At 48.1% G+C, this 15,462-nt stretch overlaps 3 protein-coding genes across 4 annotated transcripts; 1 reads left to right on the top strand and 2 right to left on the bottom strand.

Annotated features, from left to right (window-relative positions):
* Window positions 1-670: 670 nt before the first annotated feature.
* On the top strand, window positions 671-4,152 carry LOC125550217 (NAD(P)H-quinone oxidoreductase subunit, putative (DUF581)). Of its 2 annotated transcripts, XM_048713162.2 has the most exons (3): window positions 671-1,077; window positions 1,190-1,974; window positions 3,797-4,152. In XM_048713162.2, exons 2-3 carry the CDS (start codon window positions 1,211-1,213, stop codon window positions 3,873-3,875), a joined length of 843 nt encoding a protein of 280 aa, XP_048569119.1. In that variant the 5' UTR covers window positions 671-1,077; window positions 1,190-1,210; the 3' UTR covers window positions 3,876-4,152. The 2 variants fall into 2 exon arrangements, with proteins under 2 accessions (XP_048569119.1, XP_048569118.1); XM_048713161.2 differs by lacking the exon at window positions 671-1,077 and having other exon boundaries at window positions 1,139-1,974.
* A 935-nt stretch (window positions 4,153-5,087) lies between these two features.
* LOC125550219 (uncharacterized) lies at window positions 5,088-6,190 on the bottom strand. Its single transcript, XM_048713165.2, has 2 exons — window positions 5,690-6,190; window positions 5,088-5,601 (listed from the first exon to the last, which is right to left on the bottom strand). The coding sequence occupies exons 1-2, from the start codon at window positions 6,053-6,055 to the stop codon at window positions 5,380-5,382; spliced, it is 588 nt and encodes a 195-aa protein (XP_048569122.2). The 5' UTR covers window positions 6,056-6,190; the 3' UTR covers window positions 5,088-5,379.
* LOC125550218 (uncharacterized) lies at window positions 6,113-6,985 on the bottom strand. The gene has a single exon (XM_048713164.2). It carries the CDS (start codon window positions 6,740-6,742, stop codon window positions 6,113-6,115), a length of 630 nt encoding a protein of 209 aa, XP_048569121.2. The 5' UTR covers window positions 6,743-6,985.
* Window positions 6,986-15,462: the final 8,477 nt, after the last annotated feature.

Genomic DNA, 15,462 nt, shown 5'->3' with positions numbered 1-15,462 from the left:
AAAAGAAACAAGCTAGAATGAAGCTAGTGGCCACAGGATTGCAGGCATGTGTATGAAAAATGTTGACATGGCAAAATGTATGAAAAATGTCGACCATGCTATAGCAGTGAGGAGGAAACGCGGTACTTCGTTCGCTCGGTTCAATCACTGCGCGAACGATTCCAAATGACCCCGTGGCACCAGCCTTGCGCCGAGATCCGTACTATTTGATCGGATGGTAAGAAGAGTGTTCGCTCTGAATCGCTAGAAAACCGATGTTGGTTCTTTAGTCTTTAGGAACCTTTTCCCTTCGTTCTGATGCAGAGGCCGGGGTAACCTCCTTTTCGAAAAAAAAGGAACCTTTTCCCAACAAGTTAGGGTAAATAAAAATATTCTTTGGAATTAGGTCTAATGAAGTGGGAGCATAGAGAAACGCATATCTACTCCATCGTACAAATCAAACACCTCCACACAAAAGATAATGTCAAACAAAGATAACACGGTCATGATCACTAGCATGACCACAATTAAGATTCCAAATTTTTTTACAGGTGCAGTTAACTCAACTGTGGCAGTACTCCCTCGAGTTAACACACTGCACTTCCGTCATCAAAGATCGCATCAATTACAGTTTGTAGGCACTTGCTAACAAAAAAGATGATCAATTATTGTTCTCCTCTTCTCTTCCATGTCCCCTTCCGCCGTGGCCGTGGGAGGAGCTGCCACTTCCCCGGGGTAAAAATGGACCGGGAGACTCCGCGCTCCCCGCCTGTATAAATACACAGACCCACTACCCAGCAACCGCAAGCCCAGCCGAGCCCAGCCCGACGGCTTTCCGGCGGTTTTCGCGGCGGCTGGTTGCTCATCCGTGGGCGGTTTCCGGCGGAATTTGTGTTCTCCTCTCCTGCTTCTCCTCGGCCACCTACCTCGGCAAGCATTCCCCTTGTCCGGAACCGCCCTGCTCGTCTTCCACCTCGCGGCCCGTTCGATTTCAGAACGAGACTCTGGTCCCTGACGGAGCCTAGATCGAGGCAAATGCGTTGGGAGCGGCGGCGGCCATTGTAGTTCGATCCGTCCGTCCGAGAACGTTGCTTTCTGGTGAGCTTTTGGCCCGTCTCTGATTATTCTTTAAAGCTACAGAACAAAAGCTCGCGCGGCAGTTGCCGTCTTTTCCATGGTTGGTCATGGCCTGCCTCTGCCTGCTCCACAGGTGCTCCGTCCGTCCGAGGCGATGCTGCGGAACAGATCGAGGAGAGCGGTTGGCGCCGGAGGCGGGGGCGGAGGTCTCATGCCTCAACCTGAGCCCCTCGCCGGCGCCACTGCTCAGTCTTCTTCTTCCCCGAGGCCGTACATGGCGCTGCCGCAGGCTGGGTTCTTGGACGGCGCGGAGCAGGGGCCCTCCTCCTCCATGAGCCCCACCTCCATTCTCGAGACCAAGCAGTTCTGCTGCTCCGCGCTGCCGCCCTTCCTCTCGGAGAGAAGCCTCAGGAAGGCGCAGATGGAGACGGCCGCTCTGGGTGCGGAGCCGGCCGGCGCCGGCGGCCTCGCCGACGTGCTCCGGGAGCACGGCAACGCCGAGGCCGGCGGCCGCAAGGTGGTGTTCGGGTCGCAGCTCAGGATCCAGGTCCCGTCCGGCAGGGCCGCGGAGCTGGTGTCCTCCCCGATAGAGTTCGGCGTCAAGAACCGGGACGCCGTCCTGTCCCCGGCCAGGAGGTTCCTGCCGGAGGTCGTCAGCTCGCCCACCGCCCGGGTGTTCGCCGCCGGCGTCGCCCCGGGGGAAATGGCCATGTCGGAGGACTACACGTGCGTCATCTCCCGCGGCCCCAACCCGAGGACCCGGCACATCTTCGACGACTGCATAGTCGAGAGCTGCGGGGATGTGCTCGTGGACAACGGACCGGGCACCGCCGCCGTGCCGGCGAGCGGTTTCTTGAGCTCTTGCCATGCATGCCGCAGGCAACTTGCAGGGCATGCCAATGATACCTTCATCCATCGGTGAGTTTCCTTTCTGTATGTATGCAGATCTCTTTAAAAAATTATTACTCGCCATTTTAATAATTTTCTTGTACCAAATATATGGTTTGTAGACACTGCGTATATGTTGATGATTGATTGATGTCGCTGTTTCTGCCGGTTGCTCTGCTTATATATGCGAATGGTCTGTCCATGATAAATACAGTATAAGATGATCTGAAAGCTTGGAGGCATGAATTTTGACAACATGCATGATGAACTTATACTGCAGGTACTGAAACAACACAATTTACATAAAAAAGAATGTGCATTCACAACATGGAGCAGAATGTAATTTCTGAATATACTGTCACAACTAGTAGTATGCATCAGATGCAGAGTAGATAGAAGGCAGGGGAGGGATAAATTATGCACTGACATCAAATTCTCAGTTTTTAGTTACTGCCAGTATTTGACATGAGTGCTTCATCATTGCAAGTTTTATGTGTGTAATCATCAACTCGCTGATTGTTGATATATAGTATCAACATAATTCATCTGCAGTATACTTCATCAAGATCATGGCAGTTTTATATGTTATTAGGGATCTTTGAGGATGGGTCTGATTCTTCTTCATTATTGGAGCTTAATTAGTAGAGTAGGCCTTGTTTGGTGGGAACAAAATATGTCCTTGTGAGGGAGTTGTTTTGATTCCAGATCGCTTTCACGTAGAAAACCATGCAAAACAATCTCATTATCCTACTGTTGGGGCCCTACCCCGGGGGATTATGTTAACAACTAATTCCTACTACTCCGTCCCATAATGTAAGACGTTTTTTAACGCTATATAAGACGGAGGGAGTAGCTAGGGATAAACTATTTGGCATCCTAAACCAGGTCCATGTCCCAAGCCTACTCCTGAGTCCTGACCATGACCCGGACCAGCTATCATCATCATCCACAAATACAAAAAATACAAGGCAGGGGAGGGATAAAATTGTGCATTGACATCAAGTTCTGGTTTTTATTTACTGCAATTTGACATGGAGTGCTTCGTCATTGCAAGTTTTATCCATGTAATCATCAACTCACTGATTGTTTTCAAAAAGGAGGAATACCCCCGGCTCTCCGTCAAGCGAAGCAGATAGTACATCTTCAGTATATATACTTCATCAAGATTATGACAGTTCTATACTATGCCAATAATATATCTTCGTCGATGGGTCTGATTCTTCTTCATTATTGGAGCTTGTATAGTAGAGTAGGCCTCGTTTGGTGCGAACAAAATAAAATGTTTCCTTCCGCATCGCTTTCGCGTAGAAAACTATGCAAAAAGAAGCTCATTATCCTAATGTTGGGTCCCCTGGGGGATTATGTTAACAACATCCTAGGGATTAAACTATTTGGCCTCCTAATTGATGATGTTGCTAAATGCTAAACGAGGTCCCTGTCCCAAGCCTACTCCTGACCATGACCCGAAGCAGCTATTATCGTCATCGCAAATACAAAAAAAGAATCGCATAGTAGTATATGCTTGCTAGTTTGACAGCCTTATGCCAAAAGATTATACTGAGTTGAGTTTGGTTCGATAGGAAAGGGATCTGTGCCATGTCTTTGTTCATGGATTGAAGTGATAAACTCAAACCTGGAGATGCGCTCAAAAACTTTTAGCCGGCCTCACGATTTCAGATGCTATCTTCTCGATCAGAGCAGTTTTATTTGTGCCTCTGCTTTGCACAAAGAGCATAACATGAACATCAATTGCCCCCAAAAGCTCTGCTTTTTCTTAAATAACTCATCAGTTGGATATTATTGGCACATTTCTGTGATATAATTGGTCCTTTTTTCTTTCTTTCTTCATCAGGGGTGGCAAAGCATTCTGCAGCGACGAGTGCCGGTACCGGGAAATGCTTTTCGACGAAGCGGTGGACAACCTGCGCTAGCTAGCTAAACGGGCGAGGGACGGTGCGTTTCACAAGAGTGTTTCAGTGGAGGAGAAGGCATGCATGATGGCCCTGAATAACCGAGATGAGATTTATTGTTTTCATTTTTAGTTTCTTCTCGACTTTGCAAGACTGGATGATGTTTTTTGGTCATGGAGAACAGAATGATTTTTAGTCTTTTGCCGCGGATTAAAAGAACTTTGCCCCCTGAATCACTGAAAGATGTTGTTCGACGTTCTAGTTAAATGGAATGAAATTTGATGCCAGTGTTCTTCTACCCTGCCCTGTATGCTGCAAGTTAAATTCTGGCCATTAGAGGTGACATGGAGCCATTTGTCCCACAATGCACTCTGAAAGAAACTGTGTTCATTAAACTACTGGAAAGCAAAATCATCCACAGCATGGCTCTTTTGACAGATCCACTCTGATCAAAACAAAACACCAGTTAGTACTCGTCAATCATCAAATTTTCTGGGTTTTTTTTTTCAATCACCATCAAACACTTTGCTTTGCTTGCTTATTCATCAAAAGGGAGGATGGAACTGAAACCAACTGCACCCTGTTCAGTGATTCAAGGGGGCCAAAAGTAGCCATCTTGAAAAAGATTCATAGGTTTGTGTGGTTTGCCATGGCCCATCACTCGTACTAAAACAAAATGCAGCAGCCCGGACCGGCATAATGAGAACTCAACTGCTCCTAATCATCACGCTGTTTGTGTAAAAAAATCGGTGGGTGCAGTGCAGGTGCTGGACCAAACATGATTATGAGTTATGATTGTCATGCCATCATTCATGGGTGAGTGAGTTCTGCTTGTACTGTTGCCTGTTGGGTATCGATCTTTTCTTTGTCTTTTGGTTGCTGTTACTGCATTATTGGTGCTGGTACTGCTTTTGACCCCTGAGGAATCATGGGCAAGGGGTTAATCTGAGCTTTTTTGACCCCTGGTAGGTTTATTAACCTGGCAGGTCACTGCATCTGATTGTTCATATGCTAGTTCTAGTGACTTTCCATTTTCCATGTTTCGACACAGTTTATCAGTCTATCGAACCTAGCTAGGTTATGGACTTTGAAGTTTGAACCACTATTTTCTTAACGGTCTTATATTTATATCACTAAAGTAGTGATTGAAACGGTCTTATATTTAGATCACTAAAATAGTGATCTAAACAAACTTATATTTCTTTACTGAGGGAGTACTTGGGAGCGGAATCATGGGCAAGCTTAAGCTTTTGAAACCTGACTGATAGGTTTCTCTCTCACAGTCAAATTCATGCGTTCCACACAAGTCCTCTAATCCTACAATAATAATATATGAAAAATCCCTTAGAAAATGCTAAAGTTGAAGACTGAAGCAAAGCCATGGGAATATCTTCTCTGCTGCTGATGGAATTCCTTCAGCAAACACTACATACTGGCAATCATCAGGGCTTCAGATTTAAACTTGTTATTAACAGTGGAGGTTTACACGGCACGAAGTGGCGAGCGAGCGAAACAGCGGGCGCGATCACGCGAGCGGAGGACGAGGGTCGGAGGACAAGAAGCTGTACACCGCCGCGTCCCTGGCCTCGCCGTCGCCGGCGCCGGGGCGGACGATGTAGCTGCGCAGCACCCCTTCCATCTGGAACCCGGCCTTCTCCAGCGCCCTCTGCGACCTCGCGTTCCCGACGTCCGTCACCGCCTCCAGCCTCCCCAGCCCCGGCAGCTCCTCGAACACCCTCCCCACCACCTGCGCGCGCCAAGAACACAGCAAGTCAGTCACTCGACGCGCGAGGCCGAACCGGAGCTCCGCCCGGGTCACCAGCTAACGGAGTTACCATCCTGATGGCGGCGGAGGCGATGCCGCGGCCCCAGTGGCGGTGCGCCAGCGCGTAGCCGAGGTTGGCCCGGTGGCCGCCGTCGTCCGGGTAGGGCCACACGGACACCTGCCCCACGGGGCGCCCCGCCACGCAGACGGCGCGGAACCACGGGTGGCCGAGCACGGTGTCCCTGATCTGCGCCACGGCCTGCTCCCTCGTCGCGCACAGGGGGCGCTTCAGGTGGCGCATCACGCGCTCGTCCGACGCCCACGCCATGAAGTCGTCCACGTCCGCCAGACCCAGCGGCCGGAGCGACACCACCGGGCCCTCCTCCTCCGGTCGCCGCCGCCGCTGCTGATGCCGCGCGTCGCCGTCAGGGTCCATCGCTCCCCGCCCGCCTCTGCTCGTGTAGTTTGATTGTAGTCTTTGGCGATTGAGAGTTCAACGTTTTATCGTCTTGCTTTTCGATACCTGCTCATTATTCAATTCAAATGGTTCTTTCACTTGTAAATTTTGGCATGGCCCTCTCGTCGCGGTCCGAGACGACGAGAGGCTGAACATGACCATGTCCCTGGGCCGGCCCTTGAGCACGAGGTAGCGCCGGAGCACGCCCTCCCTCACGAACCCGGCCTTCTCCAGCACGCGCTGCGACGCCGGGTTCTCCACGTCGGCCACCGCCTCCAGCCGCGCCAGCCACGGCCACTCCGCGAACGCCGCCGACGCGGCCATCCGCACCGCGCGCGTCGCGATGCCGCGGCCCCAGAAGCCGTGCGCGACGCGGTAGCCCAGGGACGCCCTCGACGACGACGAGCCCTCCTCCCCCGCGGGCTTGACCGAGATGGAGCCCACCACCACGGTGCCGACGCAGATGGCGCGGTACCACGGATGCGGGAGGACGTGGTCGAGGATGTAGCGGCGGGCCTCGTCGACGCGCGCGTAGGCCTCGCGGCGCTGGAAGAGCACCACGCGCGGGTCCGACGCCCACGCGAAGAGCGCCTCCGCATCGGCCTCGGTGAACTCGCGCAGGGTGACCTCCGTCTCCGGCGCCGGCTCCCGTCGCTGTTGCTCCATGCTTCCTCTCGCTTTGTGGCGTGTACGTATTATTTATGTGTGGATGAGCCGGCGATCTTGACCGGACAAAGAAGCTACTCGCCGCGGTTTTGAATCGACTCCAGACTTCCAGAGTGCTTCAGACTCACAGACAGAGACCAAGGGAAATGCATGCCCCGATGAATCTTTTTTTAATCAGTCTGACTGATTTTTCATTTGGTCTCGGTTGAATTTTCGGGTCCAATGGTACACTGCACGTGTGAGGTGCTGGTTTCGAGTGGTTCCTCTTCTTCCTCTTCTGTATAAGGCCTTGAGGATTTTTGCAGGAATTTCATAGGATTGGATTTTTGTAAAGAAAAATTCTTTAAAGTCCTTTGGTTTGTATGAATAAAATCATATTTCTATGGAGAAATTCTTCCAATCTTTCGCATTTCATAGGAAAATAAACATTAGCCTAGACTCAATGGAAAAAAAATCCTATGAAGTGAATTGTTGAGTAACGTGATTGTATGGGAAACATAGGTTAGACTAGAAAATATTCTGGCTTGCCTTGTACTTCAAGTAGATCATGTACTCCTATATATATGCCCACGAGACTCAAGCAATACAACGAATTATTTCACCAAATCTCTTTCTCCTTTCTAACATGATATCTATCGTAAGTCGATCCTAAACCCTAGCCGTCGCCGCTTTCGCACCCGCGCGCCGCCCCCGGGGCGGTCGGCTTCCATGACCGCCGCCGGGGGCCGCGCCGCCCGTACCTAGAGTTCGTTCGCCGATCGTGTTGACCCGCTGCCCTAAAGAGTCTTTTCTCTGAGCTTTGCTTTGGAGTTTTCTGTCTTTCGCCGGTCATTTTGATCACGTGGTTCCTTTTTAGTTTTCCGATCTATTCTTGATCGGTTTGCGTCGCCCACCGTCGCCGTCGACCCCGAGCGCCTCTACTCCGACCCCGGCGCGACCAGCCGGCCTCTCCTCTGACCCGGCTGCCACGCGCGCCGAGGCGGCCCTTAGGCCAGCCGCCATCCGCGCGTGGTCCGCCCGTCGCCCTGCGCCGGTCGTACCGCCCTGCTCCGACCGGGACTCCTGCATCACCCCGACCCGGCGGCCTCGCACCATGCTGCGGCCAATCATAGCCGCCCTGCCGCCCGCCGCCGCCGGCTTTATCTCGGACTCCGATGCCACCGCGCCTCCACCGAGCGGCGTCCCCGACTTCGCGCACGATCGGATTGATCACCCGCCCACCGCCGCGATCCGCCTCATCTACACCGTGCGACCGACCTGGCCCGTCGGTTGCGCGCGCCTCCGCAGGCTCCATGAAGACCGTCCCGAGTTCAACGTGCCCCTCTACCGATCGAGCAATGGGCTGCCGCAGCGTCGCCCCGTCGGGCCGCAGCGCCGCCGACCCGTGGTTCTTCTCCCAGCTGCACCGACCCGCGTCACCGCTGCGTCGCCCCTTCGGACCGTAGTACCGCGGCCCGCGGTCCACCGCCGCCCAGAGGCCGTCCGCTCCAGGTCGCCCCCATGGCAGCACCGACCCTCTCGCCGCCACTGCGTCGCCCCGTCGGGCCGTAGCGAGCGTGGCACGCGGTCCACGCCGCCGTCCAGAGGCCGTCCCCGCGGTTGCATCGACCCGCGCTCCTCCGCTGCGCCGCCCCTTCGGGCTGTCGCGCCGCGGCCCGCGGTCCCTGCCGCCGCCTCGAGGTCTTCCCGCCATCACCCCGGCCTGCCCGCCGCCGTTGCGTCGCCCCTTCGGGCCGTAGCGCGGCGGCCCACGGTCCACTTCCTCGTCCACACGCGTTAACTTCCCGTGGTATGCGTCGCGCCGCCTCCCTTGGTGTGGGAACGCCACCGTCCGTGCCGGTCTCCGTCATGCTGTCGGGTTCTTCGCCTACTTCGAGCACCGCCGCCGCGCTCCTAACCTAGTGTTGGGGAACGTAGTAATTTCAAAAAAATTCCTACGCACACGCAAGATCATGGTGATGCATAGCAACGAGAGGAGAGAGTGTTGTCCACGTACCCTCGTAGACCGAAAGCGGAAGCGTTAGCACAACGCGGTTGATGTAGTCGTACGTATTCACGATCTGACCGATCCAAGTACCGAACGCACGGCACCTCCGAGTTCAGCACACGTTCAGCTCGATGACGTCCCGCGAACTCCGATCCAGCAGAGCTTCACGGGAGAGTTCCGTCAGCACGACGGCGTGGTGACGGTGATGATGTTGCTACCGACACAGGGCTTCGCCTAAGCACCGCTACGATATGACCGAGGTGGAATATGGTGGAGGGGGGCACCGCACACGGCTGGGAGAGATCAACTGATCAACTTGTGTGTCTAGAGGTGCGCCCCTGCCCCTGTATATAAAGGAGCAAGGGGGGAGGCCGGCCGGCCCTCTATGGGCGCGCCAGGAGGAGGAGTCCTCCTCCTAGTAGGAGTAGGACTCCCCTTTCCTACTCCTACTAGGAGGAGGAAAGGAAGGTGGAGAAGGAGAAGGAAGGAGAAGGAGGAAAAGGAGGAAAGGGGGGCCGACCCCCTAGTCTAATTCGGTTTGGGCTAGGGGGGCGCGCGCCCTGCCTCCTCTCTTCCACCACTTGGCCCATGAGTCCCATTACTTCTTCCTCGTATTCCTGTAACTCCCCGGTACCCCCGAAAATACTCGAATCACTCGGAACCTTTCCGATGTCCGAATATAGTCGTCCAATATATCGATCTTTACGTCTCGACCATTTTGAGACTCCGCGTCATGTCCCCGATCTCATCCGGGACTCCGAACTACCTTCGGTACATCAAATCACATAAACTCATAATATTATCGTCACCGAAACTTTAAGCGTGCGGACCCTACGGGTTCGAGAACTATGTAGACATGACCGAGACATGTCTCCGGTCAATAACCAATAGCAGAACCTGGATGCTCATATTGGCTCCCACATATTCTACGAAGATCTTTATCGGTCAGACCGCATAACAACATACGCTGTTCCCTTTGTCATCGGTATGTTACTTGCCCGAGATTCGATCGTCGGTATCTCAATACCTAGTTCAATCTCGTTACCGGCAAGTCTCTTTACTCGTTCCGTAATACATCATCCCGCAACTAACTCATTAGTTGCAATGCTTGCAAGGCTTAAGTGATGTGCATTACCGAGAGGGCCCAGAGACACCTCTCCGACAATCGGAGTGACAAATCCTAATCTCGAAATACGCCAACCCAACAAGTACCTTCGGAGACACCTGTAGAGCACCTTTATAATCACCCAGTTACATTGTGACGTTTGGTAGCACGCAAAGTGTTCCTCTGGTAAACGGGAGTTGCATAATCTCATAGTCATGGGAACATGTATAAGTCATGAAGAAAGCAATAGCAACAAACTAAACGATCAAGTGCTATGCTAACGGAATGGGTCAAGTCAATCACATCATTCTCCTAATGATGTGATCCCGTTAATGAAATGACAACTCATGTCTACGGTTAGGAAACATAACCATCTTTGATCAACGAGCTAGTCAAGTAGAGGCATACTAGTGACACTCTGTTTGTCTATGTATTCACACGTGTATTATGTTTCCGGTTAATACAATTCTAGCATGAATAATAAACATTTATCATGATATACGGAAATAAATAATAACTTTATTATTGCCTCTAGGGCATATTTCCTTCAGTCTCCCACTTGCACTAGAGTCAATAATCTAGTTCACATCGTCATGTGATTTAATACCAATAGTTCACATCACCATGTGATTAACACTCATAGTTCACATCGACATGTGACCAACACCCAAAGGGTTTACTAGAGTCAATAATCTAGTTCACGTCGCTATGTGATTTAACACCCAAAGAGTACTGAGGTGTGATCATGTTTTGCTTGTGAGAGAAGTTTAGTCAACGGGTCTGTCACATTCAGATCCGTATGTATTTTGCAAATTTCTATGTCAACAATGCTCTGCACGGAGCTACTCTAGCTAATTGCTCCCACTTTCAATATGTATCCAGATTGAGACTTTGAGTCATCTGAATCAGTGTCAAAACTTGCATTGACGTAACCCTTTACGACGAACCTTTTGTCACATCCATAATCGAGAATCATATCCTTATTCCACTAAGGATAATTTTGACCAATGTCCAGTGATCTACTCCTAGATCACTATTGTACTCCTTTGCCAAACTCAGGGCATGGTATACAATAGGTCTAGTACACAGCATGGCATACTTTATAGAACCTATGGCTGAGGCATAGGGAATGACTTCCATTCTCTCTCTATCTTCTGCCGTGGTCGGGTTTTGAGTCTTTAGTCAACTTCACACCTTGTAACACAGGCAAGAACTCCTTCTTTGATTGTTCCATTTTGAACTACTTCAAAATCTTGTCAAGGTATGTACTCATTGAAAAACTTATCAAGCGTCTTGATCTATCTCTATAGATCTTGATGCTCAATATGTAAGCAGCTTCACCGAGGTCTTTCTTTGAAAAAACTCCTTTCAAACATTCCTTTATGCTTTGCAGAATAATTCTACATCATCTCCGATCAACAATATGTCATACATATACTTACCAGAAATGCTGTAGTGCTCCCACTCACTTATCAAAGCGTATATTCCAACTCCGAGATGCTTGCACCAGTCCATAGATGGATCGCTGGAGCTTGCATATTTTGTTAGTACCTTTAGGATCGACAAAACCTTCTGGTTGCATCATATACAACTCTCTTTAATAAATCCTATTAAGGAATGCAGTTTTGTTTATCCATTTGCCAGATTTCATAAAATGCGGCAATAGCTAACATGATTCGGATAGACTTAAGCATAGATACGAGTGAGAAATTCTCATCGTGGTCAACACCTTGAACTTGTCGAAAACCTTTTTGCGACAATTCTAGCTTTGTAGATAGTAACACTATTATCAGCCTCCGTCTTCCTCTTGAAGATCCATTTAATCTCAGTGGCTCGCCGATCTTGGGCAAGTCAATCAAAGTCCATACTTTGTTCTTATACATGGATCTCATCTCAGATTTCATGTCCTCAAGCCATTTCACGAAATCTGGGCTCATCATCGCTTCCTCATAGTTCGTAGGTTCGTCATGGTCAAGTAACATGACCTCCAGAACAGGATTACCGTACCACTCTGATGCAGATCTCACTCTGGTTTACCTACGAGGTTCGGTAGTAACTTGATCTGAAGTTACATGATCATCATCATTAGCTTCCTCACTAATTGGTGTAGTAGTCACAGGAACAGATTTCTGTGATGAACTACTTTCCAATAAGAGAGCAGGTCCAGTTACCTCATCAAGTTCTACTTTTCTCCCACTCACTTCTTTCGAGAGAAACTCCTTCTCTAGAAAGGATCCATTCTCAGCAATGAATATCTTGCCTTCGGATCTGTGATAGAAGGTGTACCCAATATTTTCTTTTGGGTATCCTATGAAGATTTACTTCTTCGATTTGGGTTGAAACTTTTTCACATAATCATCGCAGTCCCAAACTTTAAGAAACGACAGCTTAGGTTTCTCGCCAAACCACAGTTCATATGGTGTCGTCTCAACGGATTTAGATGATGCCCTATTTAACGTGAATATAGCTGTCTCTAATGCATAACCCCAAAATGATAGTGGTAATCAGTAAGAGACATCATAGATCGCACCATATCTAATAAAGCACGGTTACGACGTTCGGACATACCATTACACTATGGTGTTCTAGGTGGCGTGAGTAGTGAAACTATTTCACATTGTTTTAACTGAAGGCCAAACTCGTAACTCAAATATTTTACTTCTGTGATGATATCGTAGAAACTTTTATTTTTGTTACGATGATTCTCCACTTCACTCTGAAATTCTTTGAACTTTTCAAATATTTCACACTTGTGTTTCATCAAGTAGATATACTCATATCTGCTCAAATCATCTGTGAAGATCAGAAAATAATGATACCTGCCGCGAGCCTCAATATTCATCGAACCACATACATCAGTATGTATGATTTCCAACAAATCCGTTGCTCGCTCCATTGTTCCGGAGAACGGAGTCTTAGTCATCTTGCCCATGAGGCATGGTTCGCAAGCATCAACTGATTCATAATCAAGTGATTTCAAAAGCCTATTAGCATGGATTTTCTTCATGCGCTTTACACCAATATGACCTAAACGGCAGTGCCACAAATAAGTTGCACTATCATTATTAACTTTGCATCTTTTGGCTTCAATATTATGAAAATGTGTATCACCACGATCGAGATCCAACAAACCATTTTCATTGGGTGTATGACCATAGAAGGTTTTATTCATGTAAACAGAACAACAATTATTCTCTAACTTCCATGAATAACCGTATTGCAATAAACATGATTCAATCATATTTATGCTCAATGCAAACACCAAATAACATTTATTTAGGTTCAACACTAATCCCGAAAGTATAGGGAGTGTGTGATGATGATCATATCAATCTTGGAACCACTTCCAACACACATCGTCACTTCACCCTTAACTAGTCTCTGTTTATTTTGCAACTCCCATTTCGAGTTCTACTCTTAGCAACTGAACCGGTATCAAATACCGAGGGGTTGCTATAAACACTAGTAAAGTACACATCAATAACATGTATATCAAATATAGCTTTGTTCACTTTGCCATCCTTCTTATCCACCAAACACTTGGGGTAGTTCCGCTTCTAGTGACCAGTCCCTTTGCAGTAGAAGCACTTAGTCTCAGGCTTAGGTCCAGACTTGGGTTTCTTCATTAGAGCAGCAACTCGTTTGTTGTTCTTCTTGAAGTTCCCCTTCTTCCCTTTGCCCTTTCTCTTGAAACTAGTGGTCTTGTCAACCATCAACACTTGATGTTTTTCTTGATTTCCACCTTCGCCGATTTTTGCATCGCGAAGAGCTTGGGAATTGTTTTCGTCATCCCTTGCATATTATAGTTCATCACTAAGTTCTACTAACTTGGTGATGGTGATTAGAGAATTCTATCAATCAGTATTTTATCTGGAAGATTAACTCCCACTTGATTCAAGCGATTGTAGTACCCAGACAATCTGAGCACATGCTTACTGCTTGAGCTATTCTCCTCCATCTTTTAGCTATAGAACTTGTTGGAGACTTCATATCTCTCAACTCGGGTATTTGCTTGAAATATTAATTTCAACTCCTGGAACATCTCATATGGTCCATGATGTTCAAAACGTCTTTGAAATCCCGATTCTAAGCTGTTAAGCATGGTGCACTAAACTATCAAGTAATCATCATATTGAGCTAGCCAAACGTTCATAACATCTGCATCTGCTCCTGCAATAGGTCAGTCACCTAGCGGTGCATCAAGGACATAATTCTTCTGTGCAGCAATGAGGATAAACCTCAGATCACGGACCCAGTCTGCATCATTGCTACTATCATCTTTCAACTTAGTTTTCTCTAGGAACACATATAAAACATAGGGAAGCAATAACGCGAGCTATTGATCTACAACATAGATATGCAAATACTACCAGGACTAAATTCATGATAAATTTAAGTTCAATTAATCATATTACTTAAGAACTCCCACTTAGATAGACATCCCTCCAATCCTCTAAGTGATCACGTGATCCATATCAACTAAACCATGTGCGATCATCACGTGAGATGGAGTAGTTTCAACGGTGAACATCACTATGTTGATCATATCTACTATATGATTCACGCTTGACCTTTCGGTCTCCGTGTTCCGAGGCCATATCTGTTATATGCTAGGCTCGTCAATTTTAACCTGAGTATTCTGAGTGTGCAACTGTTTTGCACCTGTTGTATTTGAACGTAGAGCCTATCACACCCGATCATCACGTGGTGTCTCAGCACGAAGAACTTTCGCAACGGTGCATACTCAGGGGGAACACTTATACTTTGATAATTTAGTGAGGGATCATCTTATAATGCTACCGTCAATCAAAGCAAGATAAGATACATAAAAGATAAACATCACATGCAATCAATATAAGTGATATGATATGGCCATCATCATCTTGTACTTGTGATCTCCATCTCCGAAGTACCGTCATGATCACCATCGTCACCGGCGCGACACCTTGATCTCCATCGTAGCATCTTGTCGTCTCGCCAATCTTATGCTTCCATGACTATCGCTACCGCTTAGTGATAAAGTAAAGCATTACAACGCAATTGTATTGCATACAATAAAGCGACAACCATATGGCTCCTACCAGTTGCCGATAACTCGGTTACCAAACATGATCATCTCATACAATAAAATTTAGCATCATGTCTTGACCATATCACATCACAATATGCCCTGCAAAAACAAGTTAGACGTCCTCTACTTTGTTTGTTGCAAGTTTTTGAAGGAAATATGCCCTAGAGGCAATAATAAAGTTATTATTTATTTCCTTATATATCATGATAAACGTTTATTATTCATGCTAGAATTGTATTAACCGGAAACATAATACATGTGTGAATACATAGACAAACAGAGTGTCACTAGTATGCCTCTACTAGACTAGCTTGTTAATCAAAGATGGTTGTGTTTCCTAACCATGGACAAAGAGTTGTCATTTGGTTAACAAGATCACATCATTAGATGAATGATCTGATTGACATGACCCATTCCATTAGCTTAGCACCCGATCGTTTAGTATGTTGCTATTGCTTTCTTCATGACTTATACATGTTCCTATGACTATGCGATTATGCAACTCCCGTTTACCGAAGGAACACTTTGTGTGCTACCAAACGTCACAACGTAACTGG

The sequence above is a fragment of the Triticum urartu genome, chromosome 4A (genome assembly GCF_056163025.1).
Source record: "Triticum urartu cultivar PI428250 chromosome 4A, HENAU_Tu73, whole genome shotgun sequence".
In the NCBI taxonomy this organism is placed as follows: domain Eukaryota; kingdom Viridiplantae; phylum Streptophyta; class Magnoliopsida; order Poales; family Poaceae; genus Triticum; species Triticum urartu.
Note: the sequence above shows the minus strand (reverse complement) of the source record. Positions and strands in the feature narration are given on the sequence as shown.